Below are 18,154 nucleotides of genomic sequence, written 5' to 3' on the forward strand. Positions count from 1 at the left end.
ATCTCACTGGATTTTCAACACTGTTTCATAAACTATCATATCTAATTTGTTATCTACTGAAAACTTTATGTGCCCATGTCTGTGTTTTGGATTATATTTCCCCCATGATGTATTAGCTGGTGTGGAGTTTCAGGTTGATTTTGAATATATTTCTTGCCCTCATGTTTAATCTAAGATTCTGCATAATTTCTCAGTTCTGTCTGGTGTTTGTAATGTCTCCCAAAATAATAAGTAACATCTATGAGTGCTTTTTTGCCCCTTTTCCAGATGTCAGTAAAGATGCTCAATGGGACACTTTAAATAAAATATTGTTACTGAGACTTGTTACAAATACACTTCAGTATCATACACAATGGAAACAGCACACAAGGTGAAAATATTCATATGTCATATATACCATTGGCTAAATCAAAAGAACTTTTAAAAAATTCAGACTCAGGGACAAAGAGTTTGTGATAACACTGAAATTACAAGTGCAAATACACAGACAAGAATATTTAAATATCCAGCCTTCTTATCAAATCCTTATTTATTCCAGCTTCCCAGATTTCTTATGCCTCTAAATTCAGACAAGAGAAGGATTTGTTGCCACGTCAGAAGAACAGCTTAATCTGGTGGGAGATGGAGGCATCCCTGCAAAATAAATTTTGAGTACTCATAGTAGGAGTACAGAGTTCTCTGTCTCATATAATCTAAGGTGCCTGTCATTTGGTATCTAAACTCCAAACAAAGTTAGGACATAGTATACAAGAAAAGGAGTTATCTCTTTTCTTTCCCACATGTAGATGTATGTACATATGTATTTGTGTGTGTATGTATGTATAGACACACACACACAAACATATATACCCACATAAGAATGGAAGTAGGGTGAAAAGCAGTGTTTTTGTGTTTGTTTTGTTTTGTTTACAATTTCTTCTCTCTTTTGGGAAAAGTGCTGTCTACCTTTCTTCTCTTCTGAATTTGCTGCTGCTCTGCACATGAACACTACAGCCCATTGGTGGAATCTATTGTATTTTCAACCGTCCTAGCATGTCACTGGTTTTCTTAAGGTAATTACAGCAACAATACTAGAGTAAGATGGAACACGTTATAGGAGTTTTTGCTTGCTTCATTTTCTAAACTTACAAAATACAATTCAACTGCAAAGAAAAAAAAAAGGAGATCCTGGACAACGAAGGTCGGGTGAGTTGCGGCACAAACTGTGGGCGGGATGGTGGGAATAGGGGGTGCCTCGAGTTCCTGGGCTCGTGGATGGGGTGAGCAAGGGAGTAGCGCAAGCTGACAGATTTCTTTTTGTAGGAAAGCGACGCGTACACTGATGGGGTGTTGGGGTGCAGTGAGGGGTGGGGGAGACCTTCCCCCACTAATGGTGATTGGCTGGTTTTCTCTGAGCTGCCTTGTTCATTGGTTGGCTTCTCCAGCCCAGCCCCGCCCAGCTGGCTTTAAAACCTGGGGGCTTCACACCAAACATCCGGACTTGCCGCCGCGCGCCCTGGAGCTGCTGCCGCGCGCTGTGCAGGGACTGAGGCGGGCGCCGGGCGAGGAGAGCATGTTCTGGTGGAGCTGGGCATGGGCGCTGCTGGCGCTGGCCGTGCCCGGGGGTGGCCTGCCCCGCGGGGGGCTCCTCTTCCCCTTCGGCTCGGAGCCGGGGGACGCTGAGCTGGAGCCCGGGGACGACGTCAGCTCCCCGCCCCTGGAGCTCAGCACCCCGCTGCGCTTCTACGGCTCCAGCATCGGCTCCCTCACCGTGAGTGCGGGCGAGGGGCGCTGGGCAGGGGCGGCCTCTGTCGGCGGGGCAGTGGGGCGAGCGAGGAGCCTCCGGGGGAGCGGGGCAAGCAGCTCCGCGGGGCTGGCGGGGCTGCTCCGTCCGCTGGGGGTCCAGCAGCGCAGACGCTGTAGGGCGGCCCCAGCTCACGGCCACGGGGAGGGTCCGCTGGGTGACCCGCGCTGGGCAGGCAGCGGGCAGCTCCCACGCCTCGGGGGACATTCAGCCTCCGTGGACATTTTTCCTCCTCCCCTCACCCCCGGCTAGTCTAGTCTAGCTGGTGCCCGGCCGCGGGCTGCTGGAAGCGCTGTGCGGCGCTCCGGGGCAAGGCGCTGTGCAATAGGTCGTGGGAATGGGAGCGGGGAGGGTTCCGAGCTGCAGGGCTTTGGCTAACTACAAACCCGATGAAAAGCAGATGGCCGGGCGCCTTTCTCGGCGGGGTGGCGTCCTGTCTGTGTGTGTGTGTGTGCGCGCGTGCTCTCAAAAAGCGCGTTGGTTGCTTGAATTTCAGGGATTTGTTCCACGAGAGGGAGTAGGCTACGTGCAGAAATGACCCAGGCGGCTCTGAACTCCCAGAGCCGGATCCGCAGTTACTTCAGTGGGACTGCGCTGTGGTATACTTCCCTGAGACTCTAGCCCAGTGGTTTTCCATCTTTTTTTCCACTTGCGGACCTGTGAAAAGTTTCAAATGGAAGTATGTCCCTCTTTGGAAATCTTAGAGTCCTCTGTGGCCCCCCAGGGCCTGTGGACCTCTGTTTGAAAACCACTGTTCTATGGTAACAACAACTTTTTGCGGATCCCCCTATCTCTGTGGACCCCCCAGGGATTCACAGACCTGGTGGAAAAGCACTGATCTAGCCCAATGTCACCGGGAGGGTTGGACTTTTGAGTTAATTTGTTCCCTTATGCAAGAACAGACTTTCTTCTCTCCCAGGAGCAAAGGTTTGAGAAGAGAGATAAAGTTGATGTTTTTGTTGCCCTGGATTCTGAGATGACTATCAATTTTTCCTCAAATACCTGGGGATTTTAAAAATCTAGCCCCAAATAAGTGACCAGTGTGAGTTCCTTTGTGTATTGCCTTCTGTGGCATCGTTGTTCTGTCTTGCTAGTAAAAGGAACAGATGGTTATTATTGCTGGTGTGCTAGGCTGTGTCTACACTACAGACCTTACAACAGCACAGCTGTTTGCTGTAGCTGCAATGCTGTAAGGTCTCCCATGTAGCCACTCTATACCATTGGGAGAGAGCTCTCCCCTTGACATAATTAAACCATGCCCAGTGAGTGGCTGTAGCTATGTCTGCTGCTGGTTCCTGTCAATTTAAATAGAGTAATACCTTAAAAGGCAAATAAACTGTACAGCTGTTACTGTCTTTAGACAACACAAATATTGAGCTTTTTTTTTTTTTTGGTCTTTTTAAAATAAAAATACTACTTTAATTTAAACAAAAAATTAAACTGTAATACATGTATCCATTTTTGGGCTTTCGTTTAGTTATATTGACATTAATAGTAAACATGTATTCATATGGACTTAAAGGGACATGGTAAAGATAAATAATACTAAAGGAAATTTTTTTTTTTTTAAAGTATGTTAATAAAAATGCATTAGATTCTTACATTTGAAATGTAATAAACAACTTTTCACTACTTATGCTGAGTGATTATTCTGTGCCCTTGACTCACATTTCACAGGGAATCCAGACTGCTTGGTTTCTAATATTTGTTTTTCAGTGTTTCAATATCTGGTTCTTATGCAGGAGAACAACAGTACAAAGCTTGCTTGCATACAATGCAGGGCAAAGTTTAAATCTGAAGAAACTATCTCCTTTGAAAAACAAAACATGAAAATGTTCAGTTTTCTTTGTGAAACTAGAAACCAACATATTACTTGACAGCAACCCTTTCAGTTTCTGACAAACTAGGAAATAAGGGTAAGTCTACATCACCGTGGGAAGTGCCCTCCCAGACGCTGATTGACAGACACATGCTAGAGCCTGGTCTACACTGCTGGTGAAATTCGTCGGCAGTTGACGGGAGATACGCAAGCTACATAGAGTAGCTTGCGTATCTCCGGTCAGCTTCCTAACTTCTACCTACTGTGGCATCCCCACTATGCTGCGCTGATGGGAAATGCCCTCCTGTGGATGCAGCGTTATTCTTTTTGTGGGGGTGGATTAACGCCGTCGAATTCCGGATCGATTAAGCAGGTTTCCACTGCCGCTCAATTGATCCCGCAGAATTGATCCTGCACTGCTGACAATGCCACCAGCAGTGTAGACATACCCTAGGTCTGCTCCAGCTAGCACACCAAAAATAGCATTGTGGCCACAGCAGTGCAGGCAGTGGACTAGCTGCCCGAGTACAAGACAGTCCATCCCTCACTGGGTACACTGTGGTCACAGCACTGTTTTTAACACTCTAGTTTGAGTAGAACTAGCACATCTGTCTATCCAGACTGGGAAGTACACTTCCTGCTGCTGTGTAGGCATATCCTAAGAATTCAGAAGCAAGCACCTGAAGGCTGGAGAGAGACAAGTATAGCTTTAAAGTTGTTCCTCTTGTTTCTAGTCTTTGTTCCATAATTTTGAATAGCTTTGAATATGTATGTTTGGTAGTTGTTCTCCCAATGTTATATTAGATTTCTGTGATAAACTGTGAATCACATAAATAGCCTTTTTTGTGGCCACAAGTCCAGAATGGAGATGAACTGTGAATTTATGTGACCTCTGAAAGATGCAAGTGAAATAGAGGAGAAATTAACATAGTAAATTTGGCCTAGTGAGTAAATTGCTCCTCCACATACCCCCATCTTGCTTATTCAGGTTATAAAGAAAATTAAACACAGTAATATAATAAAGATAAATGGTTTAATACAGCTGATGGCATGCTTTTTACATTCTCTGTCTTAGAGAGTCTTAACACTCTGTCATCAGTGAGTGTTACATAAAAACCTAACCACTGGTTCATAACTTCTAACACTTCATTCACTATTATTTATACATGTGAATGGCAGGGGGTATGCTCCACTCCTTCCTCTTTCCAGACAAACAAACCATTCAGAGACCTTCAGGTAGAATACCCAGTAATTTAATTATAAAGTTCGTTCCCACCACCTTTACAGATTGTGCAGTAGACTTAAGGGTATCCGAGGGCTCTAAGCCTCCTGAGCCCAACAGGGGAAAGCTCTCCTTTGTCCTTGGCTCTACCAGCCTACAGCTCTTTCACTTTTTCTCTCCTCCCTTTGCACTTTCTTCCTGTTCCTTTGTACCTTTTGAGTTAATAGGCTGGAGAGAGCTAAAAGCTAACACAGTTACCATATTCAGGTGTACCATATTCAGTGATCAGAGTGATGGATCAGCGGCTGTAATGGTAATACTTCTATTCAGCGTAAGTCAAGTAATGTTTTAAGCAATGAAGGCTATAAATATGGTGATCAGTTTATGTTCGTTCTATTTTTTGATGAACCAAAGTTAGCTGTTTGCTAAGTTAAACCAATCATTCGTGTGTAAACACATCCCAGATATATGACAAACTATAGGTTGAATGCTGATCCTGTGTCTGGGGAATGGTAATCACGAAATCCTTAGCAGTCAGAAAAGGATTCAGAGTGATATTTTCTGTTTTGCTTGTGGCAGCAAATCTTCAAGCAAGGGAGAGCTCCACCTGCAGTGCTTTCTGTGAGCATGTCATCCAAAGGCCTTAAATATAGACGTTTCTATCTATCACCTTTCTTGAATATTAAGTGTTAGCCTTGTTGATAATATGCATTATTTTCCACTGTTTTCATTTACTGTTCTTTGTCCCTGAGGCCACCATTTCTGTGAATGTTGAGCCCTAAATGGAACTTCTTATGGAATCAATTAAACTTTTACATGTTACCCTGGGGCAACCTGAACGTGAATGTGTTTTGTTTGTGTTTCAGTTACAAATCTGTATTGAAAATTATCAATAACCAAGAAATACACATTGGGTTGTTTTTATGCCAGTTGTAACACTGATTGAATTTTGATTTTTGGATCGTGCTCTCAGTAACCATTTTAAATGTCTCCATTATTTTAATGTTTTAGCTACTATCTAGCTCTTGGAAGTCATGTTTGTGCATTTTTTGTCCATTATTTTCACTCCCATTAATGGGTATTGAGATTAAGCTTTTGTCAGACAGTGGTCCAAATTCTCCATTGTGCCATGGCTGATGAGCATAAATAGGCTGTAAACCAGACTGAACCCATGCCGGGGAATACCCTGATATAAAAGGATTCCCAAGGTGGCATATAGCTAACAGAATGGCTGTGTGTCCCACTCCCCCTGTCCTTCCCTGCAGCCTCTGGGGGTCTGCTTAAGACATATCTGGGCCTAGGGGTTGTTGCCAGAGCATGCCGGGCTCTGGTTTCTGCAGTTGCAATAGAGTTCCTAGTGAGTTGTTGGAAGTTAAGTTAGAACAGCCTTGATGCTGGATTTTAGTTTTGCTTGTCAGTCGAAACAGGACACTTGTAGCCTGATGTAAGTATCCACACAGACAATGTCTACACTTGCCGCCAAATTTGGTGGCAGTCGACTGGAGATACGCAAGCTAAGTAAAGTAGTTTTGTAACTTCTACTAAAGTAGCTACGTAACTTCCTAACTTCTACTTACCGCGGTGTTTTCAGTTCACTGCGCCGACGGGAAATGCCCTCCTGTCGATGCAGTGTTACTGCACCTGGCAGAGGTGGATTAATAGTGTCAATTTCTGGGTCGATTGAGCGGGTCTCCACTTCCACTTAGTCAATCTGGATAAATCGATTTGACGGTGGCGAATTTGCCACCGTCAGTCTAGACATAGCCACAGACTTGCACCAAAATAACACAATTAAAATTGATTTAATTTCGGTACAAGGTTTTGTGTAGATCAACCCTTAATTCTAAAATTCTCTGCTGCAATTTTAGTTTAGAATTTAACTAACCTGGAATGCAAGGAAGAAATGTGAGGAACGGCTTGATTGTGCAATTTGCACAAAGTCCCATGGAGGGAAGTCAGGATGAAGATACATTGGCTGATCTGTTGGGGAAAGTTGCACAACATCTGCTCATGCTGTGGGTGGGACAAGATGATGCTGTTGATCCCTTACTTTCATCAGCCCCAAGCTCTCCTACAAGTGTGTAGTTTTGTATGATGTACTCCAAACTATCGCTCCTGTGTCTTATAGTATAGAAGAAGTAATACTTGTCCAGATTCTCAGATGGTGTAAATCAGAATAGCTCCATTGACATCAAAGGAACTACACCAGTTTGCATCGGGTGAGAATCTGGTCTACTTGTTAGCCAGCAAAATAATTGTCCGAAGTATTTATTGTCCATTTTAAAATTCTGAATGTGGGTATTTACTACATTACTTCCATCCCCAGCAGCCCTCTTCTGTAAACATTTTAAATAGAATAATGGCTACTAATCTAGTCATCTCAAAGAATCCATACAAAAGTCTTGACTGTATGCACTGGGTTTTGATCTATAAAGATCATGAGAGTTTTGAAGTTTGTGAGATGGGGTCATTTTGTACCTATTTGCCATAAGGGAATGTAAATGTGGTAACCTCAGAAGTACAGCTGTTTGAAATCTGATCCTTCAGAGAAAAGAATGTTCAATTCTTAATATGACCTGCTGTTGAGCTATGAAACGTTAAAACCCCAAGATCCTGCCAAATTGATATAAAAAGTTTGTTTTTGGAATTGTCCTACAGATTGTTAAATTTTTCAGTTATCTTATAAATACCAGCTTCAGCATCAAATATTAGGTATTTGAGAACTAGAAATGTTTCAGTAGCTTTGAAAACACTACAAAAGTGTGTAGATGTGTGAAATAGCCATGTGAACAGTACTTACTACAGTGTCTAAATGATTTTACCCTTTTTATTAGGTTGCAACTAATGGGATCATTGCAGTGAGTGAACCATCAAAAGAAGAAGAATACCTTGGTCAATTTCCGCTCAGTTTTGGAGCTATTGCTCCATTTTTGGCTGATCTGGACACTACAGATGGACACGGGAAGGTTTTTTATAGAGAAGATTCATCCCCTGATGTCTTACAGCTTGCTGCAGACTATATCCAACGAGGTTTCCCTGAGGCCATTTTTGATCCAAGCAGTGTTGTTATTGTTACCTGGAAGTTTGTGGCTCCTTACCACGTACCTGGAGAAGACCCCCCTCTGGAAGGCAAGGTGAATATTAGACAGAGCCCTAAGATAGGCCAAGTGCAACAGAAGTGTAACTCCATAGTACATTGTTTTAAGTGTCAATTGTAATATTTCATACTTCAAAAAGAAAATATTTCAATTTAGATACCTTACTGCTTTGCTTTATATGCTTATCACAGCATTCATGAGAAGGAAATTTTTGGGAGGAGAGTCTCAGACATATTTAAAAGATGTAAGCAGTTCTGCTTGTAGCATGTGGGAGGAGATGAGGACAAAGGTCACATTGTCTTTTTTAGTCAACATCATGCTATCCTTGGATTACGAGAGTTCTGTGGCACTTTAAAGACTAATACATTTAATATTTTTAAACATAAGCTTTTGAGAGACACTGCATCTGAAGAAGAAAGCTAAGTCTCTCGGAGGCTTATGTTTAAAAATATAAAATTTTTTAGTCTTTAAAGTGCCACAGAACTCTCGTTGTCTTTGCTGTATACAGACTAACACGGCTACCCCTCTGGAACTATCCTTGGATTGTTATTTTAATATTACAACACCCAAAAATGTGCCAGATACTTGGAATAATCAGGGAACTTAGACGTGCTAAAACCTGGACCTTTGGGTCTAAATTAACAAAGAAACTTAAGTGTGGTGACACTCATCATCATTACATCTAACTTTCAGGTGCCTAGAAAATCACTGGGATTCACAAAGGCTGGGTTTAAGTACCTAGGCTCCCTACACAATGAATGGGAGAAATGAATGAGAGACCTTAAAATGGGATTCACAAAAGCCAGCATACTAGGTAATGCCTCACCAAAAGTGGAAGGTGCTAAGCCAAAGGGTGTGTGTTAAGCATTTCCCCCTCTCTCAAAGATAGGTGCCTAAGTCTGGGCCACAGGGAGGTGCTTCCTACCATGTGGGATTCTCAGCTACAAACCTTCTCTTGGTGTGTGGTACCTCCACTGTTCTATCAAGAAGCTGGCAGGCAAGGAGGGAGAAGGAGGAGGAGCAGCAGTAGTACCCTCATAATGTTGAGCCCAATGGTTAGAGTATTCACCTGGGGTATGGAAAATCCCTACTTCAAGTCCCTCCTCCATCTGGTGGGGAGAAGAGTTTGGAACTGGACTCTGCCACCTCCCAAGAAGTGTGCTAACCACTGGGCTATGGGATATTTTGACATATGCGGGCTCAGACAGAAACAGACACTTTGTGAACTTTGCCTGCAGTTGAGGCATTGAGTGAGTTTTGGTGTCTACAGGGTTTGGGGGCAGCTGAGCAGGGGCTTTGTGAATCCCAGTGGGGCCTGATTCTGGGATTTAGGTGCCTAAAGTGGCAGTTAGGCACTTAAGTCCTCTTGTGAATCTAGCCCTTGATTTCTTTTTGGGTTGGTCACACCTCATTCACCACAAACTCGCGTATCTGAGATCAGGCCTTCCATAGTAAACTCTTTAAGATCCATGTCTGAAGATCCATGTATGCTTAGGATTTAACCTCACAATTTATTTGAGAGCCACAATCCCTCCTCCCTACCCCATTATCTAAATCTTTTAGGTTCCATCCTGCAAAGATGTGAGCACGTGCTTAGTTTTATGTAATGGGACTACTCACATTGTGTAAAATTAAGCATGTTCTTGTGTCTTTGGCAAAATAAGGCCTTGATTCTGCAAATATCAGTCTCTTGTGCCTGACTGGACCACAGGAATAGCATCCACCTTCCCTGTAATGGGGCCCAGGCCAGGGCTGCAGTAAAGAGCTAAAGTCAGGTAAATGGCCCTTATTGGAACACTGTCCCAGCAAGGGCTGCACAGTGGCATGGATGTTTTCTATCAACAAATAATAAAAACTACCCCTCCAAAATCCTTCCCCACCTGGTAGCCCTGAAAATAAAAAATGCAGATCAGAATTCAAAATTGGATGTGCTGTCTGCATCTAAGCATACCTCATTTACAGTCTAGTGCAGTACCACTACGTCGGATGATTCCTTGACTTCTCAAAGGCCAGTTTGTTGTGGTAGCTTTGTGTTTTTTTATTTTATTTGGTTATTTGAATGTTTTTGATTTAGTATAAACTGGGCTTTATGAAAAGAATGATGTTTGGTTGACAAGTATCCTGAATGCTGCAGCTAGTTATCCAGTACAGAAGCTGTGTTGCTTCTCATCTCATATTTTGGATTCTTCATCTCCATGGAGGGCCTGAGATGCCCCAGAATGCACTGGGTTAGAGAATTTCATTGAACGATGTTTCAACAAATTTAAAATGAGTTTCTCTGCTCTTTCTCTGGATATTCCTTTAATCTCCAGGGTGAGCTTCAGCTGGGATCTAAGTCTTTGAAGCAGAAAACTGTGATTGTAAAACATCTGATAAATGAAAATATCCTTGCTTTAGAAAGTTAGTATGAATATTTGGTATCTCCAGGACATTGTGTAAGGACATTTCTCAACTGGGAAGAAAAAAAAAATTATTTTCTTTTTTTGCCTCATTTTGTGGAAGCTGTGAATTCCATATGCTGTTCTGTGTGAACACTTGTAATTAGCTTCTAAATTTGATGCAAGATCCTACAGGGACATCCACTGTTTTCCATTTTTCTCTTAAGAGAACTATTCAATCTGGTAAACATAGCACTGAATTTAGGCGTTTTTAGAGCACCCTAATGGCTATTTTATGTTGGCATCAATTTATCTGCAGTAAGACTTTAATTAAGATGTTTATGCATATTCAAAACAAATATGTTTTTGCAGAAAAACATCTGTTTCTTTGAAAAACTTATCAAAGGAATTAATACCGTCTCTAATAACTGTGTAATGCACAACCCATTGTGTAAACTCAGATCTTGACTTTGATTTATAGTGTCTTCCTTTTGTCTAATCTTGAATATTTTTTCATAAGTAAATGGAATTTAAATCTTCCCCACAGAGAAACACATTCCAGGCTGTTTTAGCCTCAAATGATTCCAGTTCCTATGCTGTTTTCCTTTATCCAGAAGATGGTTTGCAGTTCTATAGTGCACACTCCAAGAATGCTGAGGAAAAAGTTCCTGCTACAGTTGGCTTTAGTCAAGCCTCTACAAACTCCTTCTTCTTCGGGAAAAAACCAGGATCCTACAATATAGTTGCTAATGATGAAGAGTCCATCAGAAACCTGCACGAGTATGTTCTTTTAAATAAATACATAAATCCAAATCCCAGTTCTTGCTACTGTCTGATGTGTTTTTATACAGTCTGCAATGTGAGAAAATGTCATAGTTAATAAGATTTCATTAGCCATTGTATTAGAAATCATAAAATCTGATCAACATTGAACATTGAATCAGAAGCTTTTAGCCAAGATTTGCAAAGGTGGGCGCTAATGCTCTCTTCAGTGAGAGCTGCTGGGTGCTCAGCCCTTTTGAAAATTGGGATGCTTTCTTAAGAGCCTAACGTGAGGCATTCCTTTTTTAAAAGTCTTGACTTCGGTTCATAGGTGCTGGAGCTGGGAGTGCTTCTGCACCTCCTGGCTTGAGGTGGTTTCCATCATATATAGGGTTTACAGTTTGATTCAATGCCTCTCAGCACCCCCACTATACAATTTGTTGTAGCACCACTGCCTCTTTTTTTTTGTGGGGAAAAGGACAGGAAGGAAGGAGAGCAATTTAGAAAGTTCAAAGTGCTGCTATTAAGGTAGGATAGGGCCCAGATTATTCCATCTTTTCTTCACAATCCTCCCTAACCTCCAGATAAATTCTAAAGAAGTTAGTTCTCAATGTAGATTAAATAAGTTGCCAAAACTATACAAAATTTCACTCGTGTACCCTAAGCTGTATTTTGTACAGCTGCATAAGATGTAGCTGTCTTGTACCACTTGTACTATAATGATTCATCCAGTTTATACTGGTATTTATCAATGGAGTATAGAATCAAATACGTAGGGTTTTTCATATAGAATTTACATTTATTATTATGTTTAACTGACACCTTGTTTAGAGTGGTGGTTTTCTTTCTAGGAACAGCAATTCTGGAAGGAAAGGAATCTGGGTGTTTGAGATTGGTAGCTCATCGAATAGCATTGTGCCTGCCAAAATCAGCAACAGTCCAGAGTTTGATGATGATGAACAGTATTGGGAGGTGACAACAAAACCAACTGTACTGCACCATGACTTGGCTGAAATAAGCCAGCAACAGGTACCATCTGATGTTCCCAGCAGAAGAGGGGATCAACAACATATTACGTATAGAATTACTCAGTCAGCTTCAGAAGATGACTTTCAACCACCACACAAAGCTATGACACCTCCAAGAGCGTCCTCTTTCAATCAGCAACCAGAACTCTCAACTGGGAAAACTCCGCCTCAGTTTCAGGTCCAGCAGTTCCCTCAGCAATATCCTCAGGTTATAGATGTAGAAGATATTGATGAAACTGGGATTGGTAAGGTCATTTGTATTATTTAGGCTGTAGTAGGGTTGGCACCTGACTCCCCCGCCCCCTCCCCCCCAGTCTCTCACCCCAACAACCCAGTGTGATTTCCATTTTGTTCTGAGACCAGACTCCTCTATTCTAGGCAAATCTGTTTAGTTTTAGCAGTGTTGGGGGACATGTGGACAGCTACAATTGGACTTGAAATACTTGACCACAAACACGTATTGCGAGTCATAGTGCTTACAACAGACCTGTCCCAAAATGGGTCTGCTCTCAGTAGCTTGCAGGATCTAATGCTATGGAGAAAGCATATTTAATATATAAGTATTGATACTTTTAAAGGGCAACATAGTCTCAATGGTATCTCTGTCTTCAGTTTTCATCCAAGATGATTGTTAAAATAATGACCTGCATTTTAACAGTTACAATATGTTGCTGCACTTAGTTAGGATTGTGTGTGTGTGTGTATGATAGTGTGTTTTCAAGAAATATTATTTTATAAACTCTTTATAAAACACAGATTTGATAAAGTCTGAGAAGCTTCAGCAACCACTACAGAAGGCTACATTAGGATTCCATGGTTTTGGGTGCTTAAAAGCCTTATACGAGCAATGCTACTTGTTGAGGCATTGAATATAGTAAATCTGAAGCCAAGTGTGACGCTGAATAATTATTTGAATGACAGGACTCAGAATGTTCCCTAACATCAGACATGAGGGTTGTTATATCTGTGAGCTTGGAAGAGCAGAAGTGTGGGTTTTCACAATGGAATCTGGGAGTGCCCCTTCTGGTGTGGTCTGGAAACCAGAACCTTGAGAAACTTTCTCATGGTTAGCTTCAGGGACCAAATCGACATCTGACATAAATTGGTGTAGTTCCATTGAAATAACTGAAGACAGTAGAGCACTGTTGATTTACAGCAACTGAGGATCTGGCCCAGAACCTTTTACTGAGAATATTTGGGCAAATTAGTTCTATATTGCAAGGCAAGCACAAATCTATTGCAGTTGTTTGGCCTTCTCAAAACCTGATCAAATGGCCACAATGAAATTCTGAAACTAACTCAAAATTGTGTTGTGTTCTAGTTGGCCTTGTGAATCTTTATAGATGTTGTGGTTATAATATAATATTCAGAATAATAATTAGTTAGTCTTTCTTCCTTTAGTGTTCCGTTATCATACAGATGTCCAGCAGACCTGTGCTAACAACCGTCATCAGTGTTCCGTTCATGCTGTTTGCAAAGACTATCCAAATGGGTATTGTTGCAGTTGTATTGCTGGCTACAAAGGAAATGGCAGGCAATGTGTAGCAGAAGGTAATTTAATTTTTCAAAACTAAATAGTTACACTAACATTTTGTGTGAGACCTTTAATGTTGTAATTAGGTTCTATGGATAAATAGGCAATGATTTTTTTTTAAACACCCTTTAGTACAGAAAAGGGCGAGCATGCCGCATTTAGATGTTTTTAATCTTAATCTTGTGTATTTATCTGAAAGCCATACATAAACTGAGTTCAAGTAATAAAGAAGGTTTCCTTGATGAAGATGAAAATGTAACTTAAGATGCAGAACTAGCACTGCTCCTTGGAAGCTAGATTCACAGTTGACGCAATTTCATACCACTGTCATTAGTACTGACTGCCTCTTTGTTTTGCATAAAAGTCTACTACTGACTGGCAAACCATGTTCAACCCAAATTGTCCCCACAGTTGCAGAGACTGCTTCTGATTCTGAGGAGGCAAGTCTCTCTTTGGAAGGAGCTTTTTAAAACAAACTTTTGCTTACACAATTACCTTTTTTGGGACAAGATTTGTTACCCTATTTAGCTGTCATATGTAGCAATTAGGCTTTAGGGAATTATGTCATGGAAAATACTGAGTGCACTCCTGCTGTGGAGTGGGTGCTTTGCTGTCTGTTTGACAGCCAGGAAAGTGGTCTCTGAAGGATTTGTGCAACCCAAAGTCCTTTTTCTGCCTGACAGCTGTGTCACAGAGCTTCTCCAGGGGAACTACAAAGGCCCATCAAGAACAAATTCCATTCTCCTCCTCCAAGAGCAATCAGTGGGTGGGGTGGAGGAGGAAAAGGAGAGAAAATTCCTTAACACAATTGAAAGGCAGCAAACACAGATCCTGGTTCAAGATGAAACAGAAAGAAAGCTGACTTTGTAAGAGACCTTTTTTTAAAAAAAAAAATCTTGTTGGGCTTGTGCATTGGGCCATATGCCTTGTGCCTAAATAAGGCACCTTAATGGGCAGTTGTCTTGTCAAATTTTGGCCTCACTTCAAGTTTTTGGAATTATTTGTTTCCTCAGACCAATAGTTGAGATTGAGACACGTGGCATCAAGAACTGTCCCTTCACTAATCTACAGTCAGGTGTTGCATCTTAGTACAAGAAGCCATACTGTGTTCCTTGGGAACATTCTTGAGACTATATTGGACTGACACAGATGAGTGCAGTACAGTACTGCAGTGAGGCTCTCTCTCTCATTCTGCTGGCTATAGAGTGCAGGCTTTCAGTAATGCTGAGACACTCCTCTCTTACTAGGTTAGTGCCATGCGCCTTGCTTCAGAGTGGGAGCCTTTTTAAAAAGCCTTAGCTCCACTAATGTGAATGCTCTCACTGAATGCAAGATTGGTCCAAAATGGATGAAAGTTAACCTTTCTAATATTTATTGCTTGGAAAAGTACATTCTCCAGGTAGTTATTGGGCCCAGAAAATATGTAAGCAGCTGTCTGGAACATATGTTTACCAGAATAAACAATTAACAATCTGATGCCCTCAGTGTCTAGTATGGTTCTCTTTTTCTCCCCCACCCTCCTCTTTCTATGCAAACAGGAAGCAGACAAGCTGGGAAGTGTGGATGTCTGTAAATTTCACATATAAGCAAATGGGAATACTGCAGTCTCTGTCAATCCCCTTCTTAAATTTGAATGAATATTTTTCAGGATAATGAGCTACTTTAGGTACTATAATGCTAGGAAATGAGGGGTTTGTTTGTAGAACTCTTCTGACTGTATGCTGACCAGCTTTGTTATCAAAACTTTTATTTTATAGTTGACACCTTAACACACCATTTGTTACAATGGGCTGCCGCAGTTGGGGGTATCTAGCTTTTGTGAGTCAGACACATCACAGCATACACAAAGCTTTCGCATGACTCAGCAGTCTCTCCAGGCTTCATCAGCCTAGCACAGAAGTTAGAATAGCCTGTTACATTTGACACCTTAATCACTACAAATCAAGTTAGTATCTGAATTTCTAGTTTATGGTGCTTTGTGTGGAGAAAAATAACTGAAGGCTGCTTGGGCACCTTCTGTTCCAAAGGATAGGTTGAAGTCAATGGGCAGATAATTTTTTACTGTTGCAGTCAAGGTGATACTTTGAATAATACACTGGAAAAGTGAACGGCATGCTTTAAAACTACTCCATTTTGAAATGGAGATATATATTTTGAGGGGTAAAGTTAAGCATGTCTTAGAAATTTCACAAGCTTTTAATCTTTTTCAGCCATGCTTACTAGGACAACTGAACATCTAAAGGAAAACTAGACACTAGTTACTTTTTTGAATTAAGTAGACTTGCAAAGTTCAGGGGTGTTTTGGATCCAGGGTTCTGGAAATAACCCTCTTTAAAGCACAATCTAATTTTTACTACTGGAGTCGAAATATGACTCCTGTTTCTCTGACTTTTCAGCTTCCATAGCAAAGATCTCAGGCGCTTGATTTTGTTGGATCTATATTTAAACATTATGCTTGTGTGAGATCCAAAAAGGAATTTCTTATGTATACACTTGTAATCCTTCTAGTGACTCAATCTATACATGCATTTTGGCAGTTAAGTAACTGATTAAAAGCTTTCCTTGCTTTGCTGTTTTTACAAAATGCAAAAAATTGCACTTAAATCCGTGTTAATTACAAATTTTAAACCAATCCAGAGCAAGGAAAATAAAGGATCTGATACTATTGTAACTTGAACTTATTACATGTATTTCATATATTAGAAAATACCATAGTGCCCTAAATGGTAACCCAGAATACTACTTCTGGGCAGCACTAGTGATTAATTGTATGTGACAGAATTTTGAGGTTGAACTATGAAAAAGTTGAGCTATGAAAAATGTGGAACTATAATGGTATTCGATGTAACCTTAAATACAGAGAAGCCTGTCATAAGTGACCACAATAGGTGCCAAAAATACCTTAGTTGCTTAATGGAAGTAGCCTTCAAATAAAGGAGGAGCAAATTTGTATTCTCTAGCTCTGAAGATACTTTAGACAGCCTCTGAAGGCAGGAATTTTGTATAATTAGGGGTTTTATGATATGCCATTCAGATTTTACTGTATGGCGTTCACTATGTGCAGATGCTATAACAACACAGCTTGTCCATTCAACTATCTGTCCCTGGGCAAAATGAAAAGGACAAGATATAATTATTGCAACTCTACCCACTCTCTCTTTTGCATAGCAATGAAACCATTATTGCCTATTCAGCTTTACAGCCCATCTGTAGGTGCTTGTATGTCTAACTATGGGCATCTGTGTCTTGCCATGGATGTTGACATTAATTTTCTAGTTTCTGTTTGCACAAAATTGATGCACTGATTAGAAAATTTAGCTCTGAACAATGTATTAATTCTGTTTTTATGTTGTGGAATTATGTTTACTTTACACTGGTGTTTTTGAAAATCAGGTTCTCCTCAGCGAGTGAACGGGAAAGTGAAAGGGAAAATCTTTGTAGGAAATAACCCAGTTCCGGTTGTATTTGAGAACACTGACCTCCATTCCTATGTTGTGATGAACCATGGGCGAGCCTACACTGCTATCAGCACTATTCCAGAGGTGCTAGGGTATTCTTTGCTTCCCCTGGCTTCTGTTGGAGGTATCATAGGATGGATGTTTGCTGTGGAACAGCAAGGATATAAAAACGGATTCAGTATTACAGGTAACGTTTTTTATTAGAACTTGTTTAAAAGGCTGCTTTATACTTTTTTGTGGCTTGAGGCAAGAGAACTGTTAAACTAGAATACTTTGAAGTAAATTCTTAGTAAGATGCAGAAGCTCTCTGTTTCGTGGCTAGTATTAGCTGGTTGGTGCTAGATCAAAACTTCCATCACATTGTCCTGCTGATATAATACAGCTATCTGGGATTTTTACTTTACACTAGGCACAAATGCTTAGTAGTCACCCAGAAACCCTAAGCACTGAGTCAAAGTGGATTAGCCAGTTCCCATTCAATGAATTGATTTTATCAGGAAGCAGGTGACCTATTTTGAGAGGTAAAATTGATCTGAGTGTGTTAACAGACAAAAATTTTCTGTTGTACTCTTTTTCTTTTTCTTTTCTTTTTTAATTAGGTAAAGATGGATAGAATTTAAAATCAGCACTTGACAGAGAGACATGAGCCAGTGTCCTTTCTTTTTCTTACTTCACGTTGTTGGAATTTTCTAAATATCTCACAAGTGTTGGCTAGAACTTACTGTGAAGTCACTGACTGTACAGATGCAGCAACTTTTCAGTTTAAAACTTGTAGCGTGTATAGATATAAATTCCTAGATAACTGAAAATCATGTCACTTTGCAAGACAAGGTGGATGAAGTAATATATTTTATTGGACCAACTTCTGTTGGTGAAAGTGACCAGTTTTGGAGCCTATGCAGAGCTCTTCTTCAGATCTGGGAAATTCCAGATAAAAAGATATTTCCTCACTCACCCTGTCTCTCTAATATCCTGGAACCAACATGGCTACAACCACACAATCATGCCAGTAAATTTCCCTAGACTTGCACCTTTTATCTGTTCCTTCTTAATATATCCAATTATTCAGTAG

General features: G+C 40.9%; 1 protein-coding gene across 1 annotated transcript in view; it reads left to right on the forward strand.

Moving 5' to 3' along the window:
• The first annotated feature begins 1,527 nt into the window (after positions 1–1,527).
• NID1 (nidogen 1) overlaps positions 1,528–18,154 on the forward strand; it is a 63,140-nt gene continuing 46,513 nt past the window's right edge. Inside the window, exons 1-6 of the mRNA XM_067535809.1 lie at positions 1,528–1,750; positions 7,659–7,958; positions 10,848–11,080; positions 11,914–12,335; positions 13,492–13,641; positions 17,018–17,269. Of these exons, the coding sequence (XP_067391910.1) occupies positions 1,553–1,750; positions 7,659–7,958; positions 10,848–11,080; positions 11,914–12,335; positions 13,492–13,641; positions 17,018–17,269 (1,555 nt within the window). The 5' untranslated portion in view covers positions 1,528–1,552. The remainder of the gene's footprint in view (positions 1,751–7,658; positions 7,959–10,847; positions 11,081–11,913; positions 12,336–13,491; positions 13,642–17,017; positions 17,270–18,154) is intronic.

The sequence above is a fragment of the Emydura macquarii genome, unplaced genomic scaffold, assembly GCF_026122565.2.
Source record: "Emydura macquarii macquarii isolate MOO-44397 ecotype Brisbane River unplaced genomic scaffold, CSIRO-AGI_Emac_v2 contig_3517, whole genome shotgun sequence".
NCBI lineage: Eukaryota > Metazoa > Chordata > Testudines > Chelidae > Emydura > Emydura macquarii.